At 45.4% G+C, this 12,211-nt stretch overlaps 1 protein-coding gene across 2 annotated transcripts in view; it reads left to right on the top strand.

Moving 5' to 3' along the window:
* SLC24A2 (solute carrier family 24 member 2) overlaps window positions 1-12,211 on the top strand; it is a 248,010-nt gene that overhangs the window by 149,076 nt on the left and 86,723 nt on the right. For both annotated transcript variants that reach the window (XM_045079664.1, XM_045079663.1), the window contains exon 4: window positions 1,061-1,169. In XM_045079664.1, coding sequence (XP_044935599.1) covers window positions 1,061-1,169 — 109 coding nt within the window. The remainder of the gene's footprint in view (window positions 1-1,060; window positions 1,170-12,211) is intronic.

Raw genomic sequence — 12,211 nt, 5'->3', positions numbered from 1 at the left:
TATCTCTCTCCCTCTTAAATCAGGCTGTCTGTAAACCTTGACTGCACAAAATCAACCGAAGGGGGAGAAAGCAGTTCCCAGTCAGGTTAAAAATCCATCAAATCCTGAGGGTTTAGGATGTCTTTTTTGTAGCTTATTTGCTTTTTGAAGATGCCATAAAAAGAGTTTGTTGGTATCCTTACTCTAAAAGTTCTTTCTTTCTCTCTTCCCTGTCAGTTTCACCTCCTTGGCCAAAGGGTCACACCAATAGTTTATGCAAAAGGAGCCCCCCTCCCTCCAGCTTGGAAGTCAGGACGTTTTTCAGTAGATTCTTAATAGGAGTTTCTTTCCCTTTAGACTTTTAGTAGAGACCATAGGGCTTCATGAATTAGGACTGTGGTCTCCAAGGTAGAGATGGGGTACCACAGGAGATATGCAAGCTCTTCTTTTGAGGAGCAGGGAGAAAATATTAGCACCTCTATCATTTTCTTTCTCTATGATTCTTCATAATTTCTCCTTTTGCAAGTGTTTTTTCACAGATATGTTTACATTTGGGTAGTAGATATAAAGACAGACATAGATACATATATTCATACTGAAAAATTTTATAGATAGGGCGGCCAATCTAAACATTTTAGAGACCATCCACCAGTTCAGATAACAGATTTTGAGGGAAGCAAACCTGAGACCCATTTCTCTATCCTCCATTTTTTGTCTCGTTTCACTTCTCTGGGACAATGTACTCCCCTCTCTAAAGGGAATAATGACTGTATCTAGTTCAGAGGGCTCATTTTGAGACTGAGATAAACTAGTGAAGGTAAGACATTGTACATTGTATGCTAGTACATTGAATAGCATTCAGTAAATGCAAAAAAAAAAATGGTAACAATGAATTCATTTAGGATATGAAAAAGCCATTCCTTGGCAGGATTTGAAATGTACTTTGAGCATCTTTGGTACAATAGTGTGTCGTCATGTCACAGAAATCAGTGACTACCAGACTAAGTGAGGTCTTGTCTGTAATACACTCACCTATAGTCTTGGAGAGCTAACGGCACTTTTCTCTGGTTTCTCTGCTCAGGCTAAGCCCCGTCTCCAACGAGGTGGAAGTTCTGCCTCCCTCCACAACAGTCTCATGAGGAATAGCATTTTCCAGCTCATGATTCACACCCTTGACCCACTGGCTGAAGGTAAATGTCAGGCATGAGTTGGGGAGCTCTTGTTGGGGGGTGGGGGGAGAGGGGCGGAAGAGGATGTAAAAAAGGCTTCTTTTCAGAAAACATGTTTACGCTCCCGTCGTACAAGCCTGCCACTGTCCTCGTGGGGAGCATCTGCCAGAGGAAGCCCTGGGCCCTTGGCCTGCTTTATCTGCAGCAGCTCAGTTCACAATTGGAGAGTCTTGTACCAGGAGTGGGACCTAAGGTCTGGGTACTGATTCTGTCTTTTGTTGCTCCCAGCATAGAGTTTGTGAGGAGGCGGAGAAGACAAAAAGGTTTTTCTCCCTCCCAGCTGGAGGGACAGCTCTCTTTCTTCATCCCTCCCAAGTTCTAAAATGACATTGTATTTGGAAATTAAATTGTGCATCTTTCAAAAAGAAATAAGAGAACTCTATGACTTAGGACCATGAATAATCTGGGGAATGATGCTCACTGTAGAACATTGATATTATCCTGATTCTTTGGCAGTTGGAGGGTGGTGGGCGCATCTGAGGAGACTTCTCGAAGGTAACTGCTTAGGATCAGTCTCAAAAGGCCTGGTTCACCTTCTAGGGAAATCCTATAAAACATCACAAGGAATCCGGTATTATACTCTGTTAAGTTTTACTGATTCACAATAAAGGCAGATCCGTCCTGTTTCTTAACTTGCAAAGCTGTCCTAAAATTTTAACTTTCTAGTAGGTAGATATGTTATGTGTCCAAAAAATATCAGAGTGAAGCTGCCAGCCAGGGGAGCGAGTGTAAGCTAGTGCATTCTCCCTTCATCTCCGGACCTTGTAATTGGGCCTGACGTTACATGAGGGCCAACAGGAATCGTTGGAAGAGCATGGCCTGGGACACGTGGGATGAGATTGTCAAATCGTGTCACATATATCAGAGCTCTTGCCCAGTATAAAGCTTTGCTGAATAATTTCAAGAGTACGGGTCACCAGGAGAGTCAGATGAAGGAAAGAACATTTGGAGACCTCAAGAGTGGCTCCCCAGGTCCTATCTTCCCTCACCAAATACTCAACTCTCACCCAGAATAGTAGGTGAGGATCATGGGGTCACCTATCACTGCACAGCATTTTGATTATGAAACATCTCCATTTTATATCCCAGAGAGTTGTACCACTGACGTGATATTCTCCAAGGAGGCCTGCCTCATGGACCCTGAGTCCTGTTTACTAGAGGTAGTCTTTAGCCTAGATCATTACTCTTTACTCAGAGGCCCACTAGATGGGACACTTAGAGTCTCTCTAGTACTTGGTTCCTTCATCTGTAGGAAGAGTTACCTTGGTCTAACGCTTTACGGTTGCCAAAGCATTTTCACACCTGTGAACTTACCGCTCCATAATTACTTCTCATAGTCAACGATGGATACTAATTGCATAAAATATCTACCACCCAAGTAGATCTCAAACAGATCTCCTCTCTGTGCCAGCTGTCGCTTCTGAGCCAGCCTCGACGCTTGCCGGCATTCCCGTGGGGCCTTCCTAACTGGTTTCCCACTGCCTCCTTGCCTCCTCCTCTGCATGTTTTTCACACGGCTCCCCAGGTAGTCCTCTTAAAAAGTCAATCAAATTATGTCACTCCTACTGCAGTGGCTTTCCCGTGGCTCTTGGAAGAATTGAGAAATTCTTCTCATGGTGCATATGATCTGCCTCTTTCTCCACACTGAGTTTGATTCACTTTGCCTTAGCCACAGAGACCTTTCTGTCTTCAGACAGGTACTTCTTTCCTGCCTCAGGGTCTTTCTTTGCATGAGCTCTTACCCAGAATCCTTTTCGTCCTCCCACCCTCTTCCTCTTCCCCTGCCCGTATTTCAGGAGGCTGCCTACAAGACACTCCCCAACCACCCGGTATAAATCAGGGCCCCAATCCTCATCTCTGAGTCCCCTTTGTCCTTCTTGCTCTCATTCTATTTTGTGTGATTATTTGTTTATTGCCTCTCTCCTTGAGGGTGTAGTAAATTTCTAGAGAACTCTGTTTTATTCATTAGTTTCCCCTAAACTCTAGCAGAGTACCCAGCACAGAGTAGCTGCTTAAAAGAAAGATTAAGCGGCATGGCCCACGTCAGGCTTTTGACCTGATAGTCACAGGATTTCAAAGCCCTCTAAAGCCCCACAAATTGTATCTTGGTTGTTTTGAGCCGCCATCTTTTCCACTCCATCACCCTGAAGGGCCATATGAGAGAAGAAAAGAACCATTGTATCTGCCCCAATGTGATTATGAGTAGGCAACTGAGTACATTTATTTTTCACAAGGCCACATTAGGAAGTAATTAAGAGGACAGACTCCAGACCCCACCTCACTGGGTCGAGATCTCAGCTCTGCATTTACTACTGTGTGACCTTGGACAAGTTACCTAAGCTCTCTGTACTTTAGTTTCCTCCTCTGTAAAATCAGGATGCCTACTTCATAAGGTTGTCATAAGGATTAAAGGAGTGAATATACAGAGAGCATTTAACACACTCTCCGTAGTAGATCATAAGTACGATCCGCTACAGGTTTGGAATTATTCTGTTTCGTTATTTTGAAAAATGATGCATCATATGATTTTTTTTTTTAGATTTTATTTATTTATTCATTTAAGAGATAGAGAGACAAAGAGCACAAGTCAGGGGAAGAGCAGAGGGAGAGGGAGAAGCAGACTCCCAGCTGAGCACAGAGCCCAACACAATACTACATCTCACTACCCTGAGATCATGCCCTGAGCCGAAATCCAGAGTCGGCTGCTTAACCAACTGAGCCGCCCAGGCACCCCTGATTCTTTTTCATGTAAAATATTCAAAAGTCTATGATTTAAAAAAAAAAAAAAATCTCCCTCCTCCATCAACCTCCCAATTTTTTCCAGCCCTCCCCCCAGTTCTCCCCACAAAAAAACTGCACAGTGACCCATTCTGGGGGCTCATTCCAGAGATATCCTGTGTTTCTACAACTGCGGGCGTGCGTGCATGCACACACGTGTGTCCTCACCCCCAGGTCCCCCAAATCTAAATTTCTCTGGTGTTTGTCTGGGAGAGTTCAGATCTGGGTAGGGCTTGTTTTCATTCTTCCTCTTTGGTTGGGGAGGTTATGCTTTGTTTCTGTGAGATAAGAAAGAGTGAATCTGAGTTTGTCTCCGAGTCAGGCCATCAGTGATTTTCCGAAACACCTGGCCCTTGTGGGGCCGTGTGCAATTAAAGTGTTTGTTCCTGCTGTAGCAAGATGTGCCTTCCAAATCCAGTGCCTGCTTTCAAGGTGAAACCTCTCCCTGAAAGACGGGGAGCGCTCTGGTGGTGTGAATCCGAAAGAATGAGGAAAGCCATAATCAGTTCTGGACTTGGGTGATTAGAAAATATGGAAAGCACTTCAATGCTCTAAAATTGCTCCATAGCATGCGGCCAAGAAAACAGATTGCTTTGGTATTTTTCCCCCAAAATTCACAATCATTTTCCGTTCCAAGAACAGCCCAGAAAAATTAACCCACGGCTCTCAGAAATAGTCATCTGTCTTTTCGTTTGCATCTACTCGCTTGAATTCACACATCCTCGTGCCAAACTTTTAATGATACAGAGCCTGCTGGTTACATCAGTGGACGGCTTGAACGCCGCTGAGGCTTCCCCATTACACTGAAAGAGGCCCCTTGAGGCTCCTGGCATCCACCTCGGTGGGCACTGGTGTCTGGGTCACAGAGTCAGTGTTCAAAAAGGCAAGTTTTCAGCTTCCTCGGGGACTGTCATCCAGGACCAATGGCTTATGAAAAGACCTTTGTCCCTTGGTCTCATTGGTGCCTCTCTCAGGTTTGTGTCTTCCGTGATCCAGTGACTGAGCTGTTGTCTTAGCTGGCACTCCGTATATCTGAGCCTGAGTCACAGATCCAGCAGTTACATATCTATTGTTATGTGTCTATCAGAGCACCCAGGATGCAGGTGGCTTAAAGGGCCTCTGTCTTATTATTGCTCATGATTTCCTGGATCAGGAAACCGGGCAGGGATTGGCAGGGTGATTCTTCTGTTCCCTGTGGAACAGTATCCATGGAGGTCATTTGGTGTTATTCAACTAGTAGATGAGCTGGTTAGAAGGTTCAAAAGGGCCTCACGCTCACATCTGGCACTTTTTTCCTTAAGATTTTATTTATTTATTTGAGAGAGATAGAGAGCGCAAGAAAGAGAGAGCACAAGCAGGGGGAGGGCCAGAGGGAGAGGAAGGAGCAGACTCCTCACTGAGCAGGGAGCCTGAAGTGGGGCTCAATCCCAGGACCCAGGGATCATGAGCTACTCAGGCACTCCACACCTGGCACCTTTGAAGGCACAGCTGGAAAGCTGGGCTCAGCTGGACCCCCCTGACTCTCCATGTTGTCTCAGGGCTTTTCCACATGGTTGGACACAGTGGCTCAGGGTTCCACGAGCACATCTTCCAAGAGGCCCAGGGATAAGCAGCAAGGATTTCAGGGACCCGGCCTGGGAAGTCCCCAAATGTCATTTCTGCATGCTACCAATCAAGCAGTCACAGAGGTCAGCCCAGACTCTAGAACAGGACAAGGAGACTCTATCTCTCAATGGAAAGACACCCAAGAATTTGAAACCTTTGATCAAATCCAGTCTGTTTCAAGGACATATCTCACTGACCACGGATTGATTTGTGTGTTGACTGGTGTGCTCTAGTCAAACCAAACTGTGGGGAAGGGACAAAGCCACCATCAGCCTGCTTTGGATGAAGGTTTAGTTCAAAACAAGATGGAGCCGTTCCCTTCCAAGGGCCACAGAATGAACAAGATATTGTTCATGAAAGAAAAGAATATGCTTATAGCTGACATAAATGGTTGGAATAAGGAATTTGTTTCTTTCATAAGAAAGCCCTAGAAAGCTGACATTATCATATTGGTGGGGGTGGGGAGTGTCACAGAATGGCTGTCTGAATTGATCTTTCTAATACCATCAGTGTCTCATATTGATTTTCACATTTTCTCGAAACAAGCCGTTATATTTACCCAGATATACATCTTTATGAATCTAAAAGGATGCTGGCTGTAGGACTTTGGGATTGGATAGCTTCTCCTATCCATTTGTCTAAATGATAATGCCACTAACTAATATTTGCCAAGTGCTTACCACGAGCTGGGCCCTCCGTGGAGCGGTCTACCTAAGCCATCTCCTGTAACCCTGACATTAGCCCTGCTCTGTCATTTGGAGAAGGACACTGAAGCGTAAAGAGGCTGCCTCCTGCTCCCCAGGCGATACAGGCAGCCAATGGTAGGGCCACAGTTTGAACTACATCTGCCTGACTCAAAGTCTGTGTATGCTTCTTGGGTTACTGTGCTGCCTCGTGTAATGTCATGTCTGACTCAGCATTCCCTGATGTCATGATGTAGACCCCAGCCTAAACAGCAGGCCCTCTGACCCATCCCTGGACCAGTCACACACTTGGTTCATAAGATGTGAATTTCCCATGCACACACCTGTGCAGCAAGGCCAGTCTTGGCCATGGCTCCTCCCATCACAGCCCCACGCCTTGAGAGCCAGCCACTCTTGGGGGCTGGCTTGCTCTCCTCCCTCAGCTGCTGCCCAAGTTCATGAGTTACTGTTGATCTCCCTGACCAGGACAATATACGTACTACCCTACCCAGGAAAAGGTACCCGTAGCTAAGTCTGCAACTGCAGGGGAGCCCAATGAGTGGGTGATGGAATGGGGAGACCGATGTGAGGACAAGGCACGTGGAACACCATTAGAGTCTGGTTATGTAGCAATGAGGTCAGCCTGTGGTCCAACAGTCAGACTGCCTGGGTTTGAAACCTGGCTCAGCCTCTTGCTCTGAGACCCCAAGGCAGCTTCTCACCCTCATTGGGCCTCCATTTTCCCACTTCTAAAATGGGATAATGATAGCACCATCAGCACAAGTTTCTGATTTGTATTCCTCCACCTTTCAGGACTTTGGTTTCTTCACCTGTAAGAGAGAATGATGGTTCCACTATCAATACAGGAGTGCCCCCAAATCATTACATCAGTGTTCATTGAGTGTTAGCGGTGACTTTCCAGTTAAAAGTGTGTTCCGTGTCATGTAATAGAATCCAGCTGCAGTGGCTTAACATAAGAGGTTTCTCTAAGGCTTTATTTTTTTTGGAGAAGTTTTCGGTCTACAACCCTATTGAGAGGAAGGAAAAAGATTTCCCGTAGACCACTTACCCCCACACACATAAACATCCTCCCTCATTATCAACGCCACTCACCAGGATGACACATTTGCTACCAAGGGTGAACCTACACTGACCTCACAATCCCCCCAAAGTCCTTAGTTCACCTTGTAGTTCCTTCCTGGTGCTGTAGATTCTAAGGGTTTAAGCAAATGTATTAGGACATATATCCATCATTATAATATCAAACAGAGTATTTTCTTGCCCTAAAAACTGTCTGTGCTTTGCCTGTTCATGCTTCTCATGCACACACGCACGCGCGCACACACACACACACACACACACGGCAACTGCTGGTCTTTTTACTGTCTCCATAGTTCTTGCCTTTTCTAGAATGTCACAGAGTTTGAATCGTACAGTATATTCTAGACTTTCCAGGTTGGCCTTAATAACTTTTTAGGGTTCCATTTCTCTGATTTAACCAGAAGCAGTCCGAGCTGGCCTCACAGCTCTCCTCCATCCAGAGCTTGTTTCTCTCCTCCTCATCCTCAGAGGAAGGCAGCTGCTCCCCTCCAATGCCCGCTCCCCATCTATATTCTGGGAAGAAGACTGTGCAGTTGTCTTTTTTTAATCAGAAAAACCTGAGTATTCCCAGAAGCAGACTTCCACTTCTGTAACACAGGTCACTACAGACCTGTGTGACTACCCGACTCACAAAGAAGCCTGCCCCAACATGGAACTCCACGTAGATCCCAGGGAAGGTCAAATGTGTTCCCCGTCTTCTTCCTTTCCCTGGTAACCTTAATCCGGTCTTCTTGGGTCCCTGATTTACAGAGAGGAGAGGTGACCTTTCCTTTCTTTCTCCCTTTTAAAGGGCTCTCTGTTGACCCACAAGTCCAACTTTTGTCCAGTGGCCCTGGATCCTTCTCCAGAAAAGGCATGACCCCAAACCCACCATCTAAGAAGCCCGGGTTTCCTAAAGCCGAAGTGAGATCACTCCCCACCTCTGCTCACCCATCTCACCAACGGCAAAAGCTCTAGTGCATGCCATGACCCTAAGCCCCCTGGACCCTGGCCTCCCTCCCTTCAGATCAGCCTTCCCCTGTCACTTGACCAGAGAGGCCTTATTCAGTCAGCCTTTGAAAAGTAGCAACACCAAAACAATGGTGATAAATCAGTTTGGGATCTTCCTTGACCCACTTTATTATTTCTCTGTACCACTCACTACCATGAATGTGTTTATTTGTTCTTTGCTGCCTATCTCTCCCTGGTATCGCAGATAGGGCAGGACACGGGGCCCAGCACACATATGGACCTCACTGTGTAATTGTTGAATGCATTAAATGAGGGCTTGCCTTTATGGTTTTCCTGCTGGAGGGCTCTATGTCTATAGCCGTGTAGACTGTCTTAGCCCATGTCCTGTCAAAGGGCTCTCTTCTGTCGTGACTGACAAAGTCCTCGTCATTTGAGGTGTCTCTGCGATAGTGAAGAGCAGTCATTTGTGCCCCCTGCCTCTCACATGACACGGACGTGAGGTAGCTGCTCAGTCAGTATTTGCTGCATGATGGAATAAATCTCCCTCTGGTTCTGCTGGGATTGCTGCAGTGGCAAATGTTTGCTGTCTGTCTCTCGCCTTCTCGGTGAGATCTCCTGTCCCCTTCTTCTGCTTTTCTTTCTCAGGTCTTGGTTCTCCGGTTTTGCTTCCTCTTCTTCCTCTTAACCTACCTTTCGTTCTTTTACTAATTGCATTCAAGGGACCTAATTTTATAGAGTCACAGAATTAACCATCACTCCGAAATCCTAAAAATTTTATTGGCTGAGACTTTGATTCATTTTACCGCATCAAACACCTAAAAAATAGCATCTACCCCATCACTGCATGTGAAATTGTGTGTGAGACGGAAATCCCAAAAGAAGAAGTTCCTCATTCAATCTCCATGGGTTCTAGGATCACCTTCTACAAGTCCAGTAATTTCTTCTTCCTTGTGGAACTTTAAAATTTGATTTACATTTTTTTGTCACAAAAACAGTTTTATTATTAATGGCTGAATCTAACAAAGGAGCGCACCTGATACCTTGGCAGTACCAAAGAAAGAATACTTGTCCCGTGGACTGTCATGGAGAGGAAGGATGATTTCACTGTGGGGCCTGAGGCAGTTTAGAGCAGCAGGTCCCCATGCCTGCTCTGCCATTCCCTTCAGGCTGTTTTTCATGACAAAAATCTTCAGAATCCCATAATGAGATGTCTGACCATGACACTGTGCTCCTACCTACCTTATTTGCTGTTAGAAAGACAGACAAATTTTCCCCATTATAAATTCACTTCACGTTACCAGAACCAGCCAACCTATTCACCTTACATCCATTCAGACCGGTTCAGGGAGTGTCCTGGGAGACTGGCTGCTGCCTTCCTGAAGGACAGTTTTGCTCCTTCCTTCCCCCCTCCAGTAGCCTTTGTGACAGCCCTGTGCCATCTGTCCCATGCTTTATCAGTCTGGCTCAGGCAGTGGGAGGTGAGCCGGCAGCTTTGGTGACCTGAATTCCAGGACATCTCAATTGTAAAAGCCTCACAAATGAGTAGCAAATACTATTTTTTTTTCACCATCTTCCTGCATGGGTTTTCAAACTTATTTAAAAAAAAAAAAATTAGCAGTAGAAACTTTGCTCAAAAGAATTCCCACAGGGGAGAGTAAAAAAAAAAAGATGTTTTGAACTGTCAGAACTGCTAAGGGTTCACTCAGGTCAAATCCTTCAGCAATGTGCCTGATTCAATAGCCTTCCTCTAGATGAGTGAAAATCAACATAAAAGCAATAAAGACAGCACCTATAAAATCCAACAAAACCATCAAGTACCCAGCATTAACCCAAAAGAAATGTTTAAGAACTTAATAGCAAAAACAATAAGTAATCGTTTCTGAAGAACATAGAAAATCCAAATAAATGTTGACCTATTATAAAGATATGAGTTCTCCCCAAATTAAACTCTAAATGTGACCCAACCTTAATTGAAATCCTGAAAAAGATAGTTCATGGGACTTCATCACTTGGCTTGTAAATTTATATAGAATAAGCAAGGGAAGCCAAGACACTTTCCATGAAGAAGAACAAAAAGGGAGAATAGGCCCAACAGAAATCAAAATGCAGCTTTGAGATACTCTGGTTGAAGTACTTGGGCAGGAAGGGGGAGAGGCTAGACCCAAGGCAACTGGGGTCTCCCCAGGGGACAACCCCTAAGGAATAGCAATAAGATGTGAGAGCCACTGTCCCATGGAATCTGTTCATTGTTCTAGGCGAGGCACTCTGGGGGATAGGAGAAGGGCTTCTGAAGGCACTAGAGCCATTTATTTGAAGGAAGAAGCCCTCAATCCTGAAATGATAAAAGTACACATCACATGATGACAAGTGTGGATTCATGAACCAAGTGGGGAAGCTATCTTGGGGCACACAGAGTGCCGAACACAGTGGTGGGCAGGACAGGCTCTCAGCACGGGTGGCTTGCCAGATCTTGAGGAAGGTCGTTTCAGGGTGTGAGCCTGAGGGCAGGCCCAGCAGGAAAGTACAGCTAGAGAGTGAGCTTTGAGTGTGGTTCTCAGAGGAGGTGAGGAGCCTGGGCAGACAGAGAGAATGGCAGTGATTTAAGGCATTGGAACCAGCAGAATCAGGGAGATCCCAAACTACTCTTGTTGACCCAACCACAGTGGGGGCTCCTTTGAGAGGAGCAGGCACATATATGGTTCTGTGTCCCCTGAACCAATGTTCTAGCAGTCTCTCCTGTCCAGGGGCACTAGGGAGGCATGTCTGTGTGTGTGTGTGTGTGTGTGTGTGTGCGTGCGCGCGCGCACACACGCGCGCACGTGCGCATCCGTGTGTGCGTGTGTGTGTCTACCATACCTGTGCATGTATGATTCAAGTGTAGGAAGCAAACGGTCTTACAGTTGGTGAAGAAGGAACACGTGAGAGTGGGATTTATAAGTGCCTCTTCTGGGCCACCCCACTGATAGTCCTCTCAGGGGATGCCCTCAACAAGGGCTGTGGGAATTTTTGTGTGTTTCAGGTCTGACTAAACTGAGGTGCAGAGTGATGTTACTTGCTCATAGTCACTTAGCTCGTAAGATTGTCCTCAGAGCCTGAATGCCTTCCACGCTGCCAGGACTCCCATCTCTCGCCACCCATGTCCATCTCTTCTACACAGAGCCAAACATCTTTTTTTCTAAAATCATTCCAATTCCTTAACATATACATTTAGGGTTAACTTGAAGCTGACACTAAGATTAAAAAACGTTCACTTGCTTGCTGGGTTTTCTTTTTTTTCTCACCAAACAGTAGAACTTGTTATTTCCCTAGCTTCTATTTTTAAAAACAGCTTCAATATGAGTTTTCATAAGTTGTCATTTGATCCCAGAAGCAAGTCATTTGCAGGCTTATTTCGTTCCAAATTGTGGGGAAGCTGGCCTGGAAAGGCAGTAGTGTAACCTTTCTCTTTATCCCAAGTCATAGATCAGTTTAAATTAGCAAGAAAAATGTTTGCATGCAGCTTTGGCTGGTAAGTGAATAGGTAACAGGAGTGGAAATCTTCACTGGAGAATAAAAGCCCATCCACTGGCTGTGTTTTTAATAAGATGACCGTCGTTTAAATGCCTGGATGGAGGAAGACAAACTATTCATGCCTCTCACAGAGCAAACACAGGGACAATTCAAATAGCTCCTCAATTTGGGAAATGAATACTAAAGCATTACTCTTAGATTTGAACAGCCAAGATGGTTGAAATTGAATCTCTCTTTGGGTTGTAGACGTTATAAATAAGTTTCATTTGGGGCATGAAGGGAATATGAATGGCCTTATTGAAATCAATGATTCTGAGTATGGAAAGGGTTCCCTGCCTCGCTCGCTCTCACTCTCTCTCAAGAAGGTTTGCTTTG

Source organism: Mustela putorius, unplaced genomic scaffold (genome assembly GCF_011764305.1).
Source record: "Mustela putorius furo isolate JIRA1106 unplaced genomic scaffold, ASM1176430v1.1 tig00000421_pilon_pilon_pilon, whole genome shotgun sequence".
NCBI classification, from domain to species: Eukaryota; Metazoa; Chordata; class Mammalia; order Carnivora; family Mustelidae; genus Mustela; species Mustela putorius.
This window is presented reverse-complemented; position numbering and strand designations above follow the sequence as displayed.